Source organism: Akebia trifoliata, chromosome 11 (genome assembly GCF_017979445.1).
Source record: "Akebia trifoliata isolate Shusen 1 chromosome 11, ASM1797944v1, whole genome shotgun sequence".
NCBI classification, from domain to species: Eukaryota; Viridiplantae; Streptophyta; class Magnoliopsida; order Ranunculales; family Lardizabalaceae; genus Akebia; species Akebia trifoliata.
The window spans coordinates 19,342,461-19,355,624 of record NC_141385.1 but is presented as its reverse complement, the minus strand read 5'-3'; the positions used below and the strand labels follow the sequence as shown (position 1 = coordinate 19,355,624).

Here is a 13,164-nt window from a genome sequence, read left to right as displayed (position 1 = left end):
CTAACTGAGCAGGTAAAGCCAACTTGTATGCAACCGTGCCAACTCTGTCTATGATCTCAAACGGTCCTACATACCTCGGCTTTAGTTTACCCTTAATCCCAAACCTACTGATTCCTCTTCTAGGAGAAACCTTCAAGAATACAAAATCACCGATCACGAACTCTAATGGTCGTCGACGATGATCTGCATAACTTTTCTGCCTGCTCTGTGCTACCCGCAACCTTTCTCGAACTGTCTTAATCTTCTCAGTAGTCTCCAAGACGATGTCGGGTCCCAACAGAATACTATCTCCGACTTCTACCCAACAATTTAGCGATCTGCATGGTCTGCCATATAACGCTTCAAACGGTGCCATGCCTATACTAGATTGGTAACTATTGTTATAGGCAAATTCAGCTATTACCAAGTGATTCTTCCAGTTACCTCCAAAATCTAGTACACAAGCCCTCAACATGTCTTCCAATATCTGAATAACACGTTCTGACTGCCCATCAGTCTGTGGGTGGAATGCTGTACTCATCTTCAACTTCGTACCAAATGCAACTTGAAAACTCTGCCAGAATTGAGATGTAAAACGTGGATCCCTATCAGATACAATAGAAACTGGGACTCCATGTAACTTCACAATCTCTGATACATAAATCCTGCTCAGCTTATCCACAGTGTAAGTCATCTTGATAGGTAGAAAATGAGCAGACTTAGGTGTTGTTTGTTAAACTGAAAAAAATAAGTGCTGAATAGCATTAAGCGCTGAAACTTATAAGCGCTGAATTTAAGTGCTGAAAAAGTTGTTTGTTTAGATGTTGAATCATGTTTGTTACACATTGTTGAAACTGATAAATTGTCTTTGTTACCCTTACAATCATATTATACATTGTTTACATGTTTCAAATGCTTATTTATTATCAAACACAATAAAATATATTATTTCTTATAAAATTAAAATACAATTTATTTTTAAATAATAAATAATACTCAAATAATCTTCAATTTATAAATAATAATTTCTATTTATAAAAACCCACAAATTTCAAATTAAAAATAATAATGTCATACAAGTCACTAAAATTTGAAATCAACTTTAAAAGAACTTAATTTTGGATGAATAATTTTCGATGGAAATGAAGGATGTGTAATTATAAAAGCACCTTATGAATTAATAAGGACAACCCACATTATAGCCATTTTTTGTTTTGTTTTATATGGGTTAAAGTTTTTGGAATGAGCAAATTTTTAGTGAGGATGGTCTATATGGTCTAGAGATCATCCTCACCAAAAATCAGTCTATTTTAAAACTTCTAACTCGTTAAAAATAGTTTTTTTTTTTTTTAAAAGGGACAATTAACGGTTCTTGAACTTATTTTGATAGAGTTAGAAGTTTCAAGATGTGTTGATTTTTTGTGCAGATGATCTCCTCATTGTAGAGATCATCCTCACCAAAAATCAACTCATTCCAAAACTTTTAACCCATATAAGACAAAATAATTTAGCTATGGTGTGGGTTTATTAATTTGTGGGGTATTTATATACTTATCCATGGGATATAAGAGGTAATATCCTTTTAAGAATAAGGGCATACTTGTCCATGTTAAAAAAAACAAAGGGCATACTTGTCCGTGTTGAAAAAAACGAAGTGCTTACCGCTTCAGCACTTTTTTTCAGCATCAAAATAGTGCTGAATTTTTTTCACTTATTTTCAGCAATAAGCACGAGTAAACAAACGTGCTATTTTGACAAAAGTGCTGAATTTAATTTTTTTCAGCAATAAGCACTGAAAAATAGCACAAACAAACACCACCTTAGTAAGTCTATCTACAACCACCCATACAGCATCAATCCCATCACTGGTCTTCGGCAACCCACTAAAAAAATCCATAGTCACGTGCTCCCATTTCCATTCTGGAATAGGAAGTGGTTGCAATAACCCTGCAGGTCTCCTATGCTCAGCTTTTACTTGCTGACATATCATACAACGACTCACATACTGGGCAATGTGCTTTTTCATTCCTGGCCACCAAAAATTTCTTTTCATGTCCTGATACATCTTGGTACTCCTTGGATGAATAGAAAAATGCGACTTATGGGCTTCATCCATTATGTCCTTCCTCAACAAGGCGTCGTGAGGAACCCAAAGTCTACTCTTGAACCGTATACTACCATCATCATGAATTCTCCAATTCTGCTCACCAAAGTCCTCTGCTTTCTCCTAGTACCCTTCCAATTCCGTATCAATCTTCTGCGCTTCAATAACCCTTTCAACAATCTGGGGTTGTACTCTCATGTGAGCCACATAGGATTTTTGCTCATCTATTTCTGAGGGAATGTTGAATGCGTAAGCAGTTGCAGTTTCTAGCATTTTCCATTCCTCAATCCTTATGTGAGCAAACACCCCATCTTTCTTACGACTCAACGCATCTGCTACTACATTAGCCTTACCAGGATGGTAATGCAATGTAAAGTCAGTCTTTCAGATACTCCATCCATCGTCTCTGCCTCATATTTAATTCCTTCTGCGAGAATAAATACTTGAGACTCTTGTGATCTGAATACACTTCAAAGGTCTCCCCATACAAATAGTGTCTCCAAACCTTGAGTGCGTGCACTATAGCCGCCAACTCTAAATCATGGGTCGGATAGTTCTTCTCGTGGATCTTCAATTGTCTCGATGCGTAAACAATTACCTGACCAACCTGCATTAATACACACCCAAGTCCCGTATGAGAAGCATCAGCATAAATGATATATTTCTCTCCTGGCTTAGGGACTATCAAAACGGGTGCCGTGGTTAGTCGAGTCTTCAACTCCTGGAATGCTATTTCGCAACTATCGGTCCATTCAAACTTGACCCCTTTCTGAGTTAACTTCGTTAATGACGAAGCTATCTTCGAGAAGCCTTCTACAAACCTACGGTAGTATCCCGCAAGTCCAAGAAAACTCCTGATCTCAGTAACTGTAGTAGGCCTCTGCCAGTTCATAACCGCTTCAATCTTCGAAGGGTCCACCGATATCCCATTCTTGGAAACCACATGACCCAAGAACTTCACTTCATCTAACCAGAATTCGCACTTAGAGAATTTAGCATACAACTTCTCTTGGCGCAACCTGTGAAGTGTGACATTCAAATGATCCTCATGCTCAAATTCCGTCTTCGAATAGATCAAGATATCGTCAATGAAGACGATAATGAAGACATTCAAGAAATCCCAAAACACTCGCTGCATGAGATCCATAAACACCGCAGGTGCATTAGTCAAACCGAATGGCATTACTAGGTACTCAAAGTGCCCTAACCGAGTTCGGAATGCTGTCTTCGAAACATCCTCCTCTTTGATCCTCAACTGGTGGTATCCCGATCTTAGATCAATTTTTGAGAAGTACTTGGCACCTCTTAGTTGATCAAACAGATCATCAATCCTGGGGAGCGGATACTTGTTCTTTATCGTCACTTGGTTCAGTTTTCGATAGTCAATGCATAATCTCATTGACCCATCCTTCTTCTTTACGAACAAAACTGGAGCACCCCAAGGCGAGCTGCTCGGACGAATGAAACCCAAACCTGTCAACTCTTCCAATTGACTTTTTAGCTCCTTCATTTCTGCTGGGGCCATTCGATAAGGTGGAATCGATATGGGTCTAGTTCTTGGAATCAGTTCGATTGAGAAGTCAATCTTCCTGATTGGGGGTAACCCAGGTAACTCTGCAGGAAAGACATCGGAATAGTCGCATACTATTCGGATTGCTTCCACCTTTAGTGACTCTTCATTCATCTCACTAACGGTAGTATTCATGCTATACAAACTATCCCAATCAGTCCCATTCCTAGATGGTTCTATCACTCGGATTACACGATTCCGAATTCCCTTAAACTTGAATTTGAACTCTGGCTGTCCCGGCACACCAAACTTAACTGTCTTGGCATAACAATCTATAACCGCATGGTATGCAGCTAACCAGTCCATGCCTAAGATGATGTCGAAATCTCGAAGTTCTAAGACTATCAAGTTCAGTTCAAATGAACTATCTCCTATCTTGAGAATGCACGAGTTACACACTCGATGTGGCATTGTTTTGTTTCCCAGGGGAGTCATCAACGAAAGTGTCCTATTGGTGTCTGTTGTAGAAAGTTCTAACTTTTCTACCATGCTAGAAGATACAAATGAATGTGTGGAACCTGAATCCATCAATACATGTGCTAAACAGTTATATAACATAATTATACCTTCCACCACATCCTCTGAAGCTGTAGCGTCAGCTTGCGTCATAGCATAGACCCTAGCCTGAGTCATCGAATCACGGGTCTGCTGGGGGATTTTGGGGCACTGTCTCCTCAGATGTCCCAACTCTCCACACTCATAACATCTAACCGGCTCTCTACTGGCCTGACCCGTAGGTGCCCTCTGCGACGGTAGTGGAGGTCTAGCAGTCTGAACCTGAGGCCTCGAAGTCTGTCCCTGGCCTCTAGTCATCTGACTCTGCGAACGAGTAGCCTGACCCCTGCCCTGCACTGGTGCTACTGTCCTCTGTGGAAACTGGCCTGTAGATACTGGGGGTCGGAAACTGCTCTGACCCTGTGGTTGGCTGGTCCACTGCTGCCCTGAACTACTGGGCCTGTAAATCATCTGTCTCTTGGCTGGTGGGGGTACCGTCCTCATCCCAACACTCTGCTCGTGAATGACCTCATCTGCCCGCTCTAGCCTTTGGGCTCTTGTGACCACTTCGGAGTAGCTAGTAACCTCGAAGGCTGCCATCCTACTCCTGAAAGTGACTTTCAACCCTCTAACAAACTTCTCTGCTTTCATCTGGTTGGTGGAAATCAGCTCGGGAGCATAACGAGCCAATTGGGTAAAGCGGGACTCATACTGGTCCACGGACATGTTACCCTGTGCCAACCTATCAAACTCCATCCTCTTTCTGTCCCGGGAGCTAGCGGGAACATACTTCTCTAAGAACATTTTCTGAAAGATCGTCCAGTTGTTCTGAATCTCCGGTTGGTTGTCTTTCACCGAAGTCCACCAATGTGCTGCACCCCTCTGAAGCATAAAAGAGGCACATAGAACCTTCTGAGTGTCTGAACACTCCATAGTGCATAAGTATTTATCAGACTCCTCCAACCATTCTTCCGCCATTACGGGGTCCGCAACTCCATCAAAGCTGGGTGGCCTCATACTCCTATACTCTCTCAAAAGAGCACCCGCAAGACCCTGATATGGTGGTCGCACCAACTGCACATGTCTCGGCACCTGTGCTGGTGGAGGTGGGGGTATACCCTGATCAGGTGTGGAGTCAGGGGTGTGCTCCGGAGCAACCTCAGGTATATGTGCACCTGACTGGTTCTGGCCCCCTATCATCCCAGTCAACTGTCTCATCAAGACTGCCTGATCTTCTATCATTTTCATCTGCCTTTCTTGTATTCTTTCCTGGTTCTGAGACATCGCAGTTATGGCTTGCATCATCAATTCCATCTCTGTTGGTTGTCTAGCCTCAGATGTCCCTGCATCTGTGGGTTGGGACCTCTTGCCTGGCCTACCTCTGCCTGCCATCTAATCAAATCTGCAATTGAACAATCTTTATAATTTCTCCAAATCCAAAAGACATTTCATCAAACTTTAGGCAGAGTACTAATTACACATCAAGCATTTATGCATTCAAACATATTCCATTTAATACTACTTAGTCCATTAATTCATCAAATAACTATTGTCTCATACTTCATATCCTTAAGGAATTTCCTATTATTCCTAATCCTATCTCCAATCTAGACTCTAACAGACTTCTAGACACAGAAGAGCTCTCGTCCCATCCGGAACTAATATTGAGCTCTGATACCACGCTGTCACGCCCCGAAATCCCAACACGAATCCCTATGATTCATCGGTTAGAATCTCGAGGTGTGAGGTAATCAATCACACAATCTGACAGAACATTCATAAATAATAATACTTATGAAAAGAAAATATACGCAGCGGAATAAACATTTAACTAACATCTATACGAGAGTCTAGAGTAAACAGAAGAAATCGACAAACACTGATATAAGTCAAGATCTTTAATCTCATAATTCATCAGGTTACAAAAATTTCTAAACTACCATGTTTCTTATCTACAACCAAAAACCGCTAAGATCCTCTACTAGTCCTCAAAGACATGGCGGCGGCAAGACATCAATCTGATCCTCCTCAAGGACCTCCTCAAAAGACTCCTCAAAGAACGGTTCTTCAAAAGTTGAATAATCTGAAAGGGGAAGGATAGGGTGAGTAACAGGGGAATGTTACTCAGCAGGATGAACGCCGTTCTAACAACGAGTCATACATGCACGAGTAATCAGTTGAACAGTTAAATAATGTAAGTTTTTCATAATGTAACATACGATAAATGTCTAAGCATATTCAATAAACAGTTAAATAATTTCAACCTATCATTTCTATCATTTAAAGTAACATATGCATCTTTTAAATGAAAACATCTATCAATCATTACAAAATAAGAAAAAGATACATAATAAAAACACGGCGGTGTAATCGATAAGAGAGCAGAGGAACACGCCGATATAACCGCCTCGGCTATGGCAATACGATATTCCAAACTTAACCTCCGATGTGGAATCCCATCGTTATAATCTGATTTTGTGGCCGGTCTAGCATACCACGGTTGGATGACCATTTATCCGGCTCAGACTGGCCGTTGACCAAGAACCCAATACTGAGTTCAACTAACGGTGAGGTCGACCGTTTGACGACTACAGACTAAAAGTGATCACTAACTAGCCCAGGAGACCCCTCGCGTCGAAGCCTATCAAGAGGCAATGCATGTGAACCCCGCCTATCTCTACACTATACAGAGACCGCCTTTACACACAACGTTCCCCAGAAAATAAGTAGGAGAAATTCCCGGATTTCATAAGCTGTAATATGCTCTAAGGTATCCCATACTACCGAAGAGCATATGACATCTAGTGTTATCCTAGATTGACTCGTCGCTTCCGGATACACAGCAACGCGTCACTCTTTATGGGTTTTCTACAAACCTTTACTGGTAAACAAAATAATTTATTTTGTATATAATATATCATTTCTTTTAATCGAAAATACAAACAAAGTCTGGTAGTGCCCTCCAGTGACAGTTATCTGTCATTTCCATCCATCAACCATCTCATCCCTCTATCTATCTATCACGTTTTACGTGGCATGGCCACTACGTAGAACTGGAGGCACTGTCCCATCAATCAGTCGAGAACATACGTTCTCTCTATCCATCCATCAATTAAATCGATCAATCTATCATCTAATTTCCTACATATCTATTAAAGTAATTTTACTTTTAAAGTAATTCGAAATCCATAAAGCATCAACCAATTCCATTCGATGGTTTTGGTTGAGTCGAGAGACTCGAAAACAAAGATAAAACCATAAGCTGAAAATCTATGAAAATTTAACTAAGTGTTGAAAAATAATTTTTTTCAAAGTCGAAATTGAAAACGAACTATTTATTTATTTATTAAAGAACTTAAAGTAATACTTAATTAGTTTTAATGAAATAAATGTAGGAAATGGGTATACATACTATATGGAAGCAACACAAAACAAATTAGAACCAAACTCAACATTCGGATACTTTTCCGAATTGCTGATTTTTCGTCGAAACTCGACCAAACTCGATCCAAATATCATATTAACTATAAAATGCTTATATTACATCAAATGAACTAAAACCAATCATAAATAAGCATGTAAACATGATTCAAATCGTTCAAATATGTATAAACTTAATGAAATAATCGATTTATCAACAATCATATGGATTTTCTATGAAATTATCGCATAACTAGAAGGTAGAAGGGAAGGCAACCTACATCAAGCTATTTTCAACGGTTGAACGAACTTTAAAATCGCCTCCGGCCAATCTCCAAAATTTTCTTCCGGCGAAAATCGGATTTCTTTGCGTCCACGCGTAACCCTCGGCGAGAGGAACAACTTTCCTTCTTGCGCCTAAGCTCGAATCGTTCTCGTTTGGTGTAGATCTGAGTTTCAAATATTGAAGGAAAATGGTTGAGATTTGTTTGGAGAGGAGAATAAGAAAAATCTGATTTTTCTAATAGAATTTAGATATTTATATCACTTAAGTTGGGACATACTTGTCATTTTGGGAATTATTTTTCCCAAATGCCGAATTGGACAAACTTATACTCTATTTCGGGTGATTTTTCGACACGAATATGATCGGTTTCCTCAAATTACGTCTCTAAGGTGTCATTTACCTATTGTAAAATATCTAACGCGAAACTCGAGGATTTGATAACTTTTAAATCAATGCACGGATCTAAAATTCTTTCCTCGAGATACATTTTAGGATTTTCAGGTCATTACAAAGTCAACCTTAACAAATTACAAGATTTACAACAACTAAATAAAAGCAATAGGAACGTAGAATGAATTAGCAATGCAAGAAAAATAAGCATTGGTTTCTAATAAGGAAATGACGTAGACAACATTAAACATCTAATGCAAAACAAACCTCTGCAAGGTGATCTTCACATACACTCAGGAGAGCAATAGCCTTCAAACTTATCCGGTGAGAGCTTTTATTATTGGCAAATCCAATAAGACAGATGACACAATCCATAAAGCAGTCTCCAACAACCTGATCAAAATGTTCCAAGATAACTGCAAATGCCTTTTGGCGTTAGGAGAATGTACAAGAGCTTGAAAATGACAATTATAATCAATATATGGTGACTATTGATGAGTACAAGGGGAAGAAGGGAGAGGGAACATATAGTAGGTTCCTACCCTGCTCTACATTTTCAAATGCACTCTCAACAATGATCTGAAACTGGAAGTACCTTGATATCAGCACCACCAGCCAGATTCTGAAGTTCTTCAACAGATTCAAGAGGCGTATCTTTATCTTGGTTCATGGAAAGTGCGTCTCCAAGAATGATGCCTTCCTCATTTTGGTCATCCAAGCCAATTTCTCCACCTTTTGAGTTTGAACCATCAGCTGCTGCAGTGGTTTCTGTATGAGCAGGTCTACCAGAGGATGGAAGAGAATCCTGAATACTCTGTGTGACATGGTTGATGTTCTGGAACACAATGGAAATGACTTGTTAAGGTTTCTTGTCTTTTGCAGATAGGCCAACAAACACCCAACCATAGTTCGAAAGCTCTGCATCAACTCAGCCGAAGCCAAGTCAATTCAGTTGTTGAACCTGTTCAAAGATTAGCTGGCCAGGCTTTTAAAGTGCCCAGACACCCAACAATGGGTGATCACATCATGACTCAAAGACTCAACATATATTCTCTTAATTAGACAACCCTGTATTTGTAGAATCTCCATCCAGGGAGCATCTTTCCAGTTTCCACTATTTAGCTGTCAATCATAGATCATCTGCAGCTTGGCAGCTGACCTCCAGCTGCAGAAAGAATCTCTTCAATTTAGGGTTCTCAGCCCATTCTGCTTCACCACTTATTTTTTGGATAAAAGGTTCTATGGAATGGTACTCAAAACTGTTGGCAGAGGCTAGGATTTTTTCAAGCCAAGTCTGACATGGCCAATCCAAACAGTTCAGCTGAAGCATGTTTTGGGTGGGTAGTTGAGTTGAACAAGTTTCAAGTTTTCCAGACTTGCACTAAACATCAAGAAATGGAGGAACTAGGATGCCATACCTGATCAGATTCCATTCGCCTGAATATGATGCTGATCATTTGGGTCAACATTGCCTTTGACGTTGCCTGATTTATCTGACTTTTGCTAAACATCCAAACCAATTTACAAATCAGAAGTTATAGTTTCAATCTAAATCAAATAGACCTAAAATGGACGTAAACAACTACCTGTTAAGAGCAATGTTATAGCATATTCTTATCACTCCCAGCAAAGGTTCACCATGTACTGCATTGGAACATGGATCACCATAGTTATTTAGCTCAAACGTATATTGCATTATATAACTATATTCTAGTATATTATGATGGGTTCACACGGAGATCATGTTGAACAATCAAAAATGTATAGTGCACTAATTCCCTCTTTAATTACTATTGTATATAAAATATGCTGCAGTATGCTATTCACGACCACTTAGCCATAAAACAACAATTATGCATTCTATTAAGCAAACATGCATAAAAACCTTAATTTGTATGCAGTAATGAAATATAGAAAACACATGATAGTAAAACACAATATATGGACAAGGTTTTCTAGTGCATGTCCCTAGGCAACGGAAATTTCCCGTGGTAGCAATTTGGAGCAAAAAAAATATCCTTCAATAGTCATCGTCTTCTTTTCTGATGAGCCTTCAAAAGTCTTCTCTTTCATCTGGCCCATGGATACAAACAAAATTTTAGTCATAGATAATCTTACTAGACATGGCGTTATTTCAGTCATTTTTCATCATTTGTGCAAGTCTTCTGGGGAGTTGGTAGATAACATCCTAATCCATTGTATGGTTACACATTTTTTATGGTCTCATTTGACATCACTATTTCATTACTTCATTTATTTCCCTTAATCAGATTCAGTTGCTTTTTGAGAGTTGGCAAAGTCGTGCCTTTCAAGGGGGAGAAAGAATACTCCGGCATTTACTCCCATTTGTTGTTTGTTGGGACTTGTGAAAGGAGAGAAGCAACCAACTTTCTCAAGGGAAGAAGAATCACTGCAAGAAATAATTATCACCATTTTGGGAATTGTATTCTTTTGGTGCACGCTGTTGGGGAGTTCAAGAGAGTATTTTTTGAAATTTTGTTTTTTAGATGGGATGCAATTTGTAAGCCAGAGAGCTAATTAGTATTCTTATCAACATCTTTATGTATCACAATGGTTACCTCGACCTCCATATTATTTATTTTCTACTAAATAGAAATTGTACCTTTCAAAAAAAAAGATTCCTTATCTCTGTTTGTGATTTTAGAGTTCTTATGTGCATATAAATTGAAATCATAATTTTTTTTTATAAATACAGAGAAGTCTTTGTAGTACGCCATGCATAATTGATCACCTTAGTCATCCACAAATTCAAATGAAACCAGAAAAAAAAAAATTATATCCTTATGAATTAAGTGAAAACAGATTATCATGTTAAAGTCTGTTAATCATTATCATTTCCAGTGATGTATTCCAAACACAACATATATAGAAATTCACTTTCTAACCTTTTAATTTTGGCCGTCTTACCTTAATCTATTAGTTATTGAGGAAAAAATTGTGGTCTTTAACTTATACTTAGCTATGAAAATTTTCTGTAAAGTCTTGTCTGTTAGAAAAATAATAGAATTTGAACTTAAATTGTATTGCTCTGAGGCACGTAGTAATCTACGTTGTCTTATAGACAACAGACGCCCCCACTCCGATTAAACACGAAGATGCAGATGGGTTGCTGGCGAACTTGTCTTCAGGATACAACAGAGCCCAGTTCTAACACAACTGTATATTTCCTCAAAATTTGCACTATTTTGAGAAAATCTGTCACTCAGAATCTCGGATACACGAATGCCTCTTTTTTGTAGAAATTTTCTTAAAATTAGTTATATATTTTTAAAAGAAATGATCTCCATAAATATATATCAATTTAAAAATCACACCTATTCGTAAATGATTTTTGAATCTCAATAGGTATGAAACCCATTGGAACCACTAGGTACCTATTCGGATCAAGGAATCCGTTAAGCACCCTTAAGCCCCTTCGACACCTTTCGGTTCGGCCTTGGTGCCTATCCAAAATTGGACGGCCCTATTAAATATTTAATTTTTCTCTCTCTCTCTCTCTTTTTTTCTTTCTTATTTTATATCTATATCTATATATATATATATATATATATATATATATATATATATATATATATATAAATAAAATAAAATAAAAAAAAAGAATTATTAAATTTCCATATAGCTTGAAGCCATTAGGAGCTCTCAAGGAGAGAGTCTTTGGAATGAAGAAAGAGTTGAGAATAGGTTCTTATATATAGGTTTAAAAATCCCTCCAAAACATTTTAAAAAGCAATGTGGGATTTATGAAAATTTGAAAAAAGGAGCCAAAAGAACTTTTACAAATTCCAATCCATGTGAAAAGTTATCAACCAATAGAAATGCTTTTTAAAAATTACTTACTTTTCTTTTAACAAAAAGTAAACCAACCATAAAGTAACTTTCAAAATATCATTTTTTAAAATAAACCAAATTAATTTTATTTGAATCAATTTTAAATAAATATTAATCATCATTTATTAACATTTATTTTAACATTGTCTTCCCAGTATTTTACTATTTTTAACCAATGATAAAGGAAAAAACTCACTCCCTGGGGTTAAACAATCATTCCCACCGATCCTAAACGTCTTATCCTAAAATTTCCGTATGCATTTCAGTGAAGTTACGAGTATTTACAAGCTTGACAAACACAGACGAAGATAAATAGAGATTTACCTATCAGATGACGAATTATCAATACAACCACAAACCATGTTGAGAATGTCCGTAAATAGTGGAGGATTTTTGCCACCATCTAAGCCAGGATCCCCTTCTAAATGAGATCATAGGCAATGAGTTTCTGCACTTTTGCACATTGCCATCAAAATAAAGTCAGTTCCGACCATCGAGAAAGCAGTGGTAATACGTTCAACTGAAGAGTTAGACCCAAAGACTGTAGCAGCAAAAGGTGTAATTCCTTGTTCCCAAGACATTGTTTTGGTTTGAAGGGAAGAAATTATTTAAAATTTCTGAACGAAAAGTCCTAAGCCTGCTCTGGTAATTATAAGACTTAAATTAAAGACCACCCAAAAAAAATATATATATATCCACTGCTGTCACCAGGTTCCAGTGAGGACGCAAGGACCTAAGAAGAGTGTCGTATTCGCTCCACAAAGTCTAACAGACCAATCACAGGACCTTAGAACTATCGCAGGACCAGATCAAGGCATCGACTGCTATCGCAGGGTAAATTTGAAGCTATTATTAGGGTTGTCGAAAGATCAAAACGAAGATTCCAGGACCAAATCAAGACAGCCACTGCTGTCGCAGGACCAAATCAAGACAGCTACTGCTATCGCCTGACCAAAACGAAGATAAAACCTCGTAGGTCCAAACGAAGATAAAACCTTTTGTTGGCTGTTTTCATTCTCAACATGAAATCAAACTAGCTCATCTCTCATCTCTCATCTGTTGGGGCAA

General features: G+C 38.2%; 1 protein-coding gene across 3 annotated transcripts in view; it reads right to left on the bottom strand.

Annotated features, from left to right (window-relative positions):
- LOC147391089 (brefeldin A-inhibited guanine nucleotide-exchange protein 5-like) overlaps positions 1–13,164 on the bottom strand; it is a 24,454-nt gene extending 11,290 nt beyond the window's left edge. The window contains exons 1-5 of one of the 3 annotated variants that reach the window (XM_086459745.1): positions 12,421–13,164; positions 9,831–10,317; positions 9,663–9,747; positions 8,840–9,079; positions 8,512–8,637 (exon numbers count right to left, since the gene is read on the bottom strand). In XM_086459745.1, coding sequence (XP_086315871.1) covers positions 8,512–8,637; positions 8,840–9,079; positions 9,663–9,747; positions 9,831–9,940 — 561 coding nt within the window. In that variant the 5' untranslated portion in view covers positions 9,941–10,317; positions 12,421–13,164. The other 2 variants (XM_086459743.1, XM_086459744.1) reach the window with 2 other exon arrangements.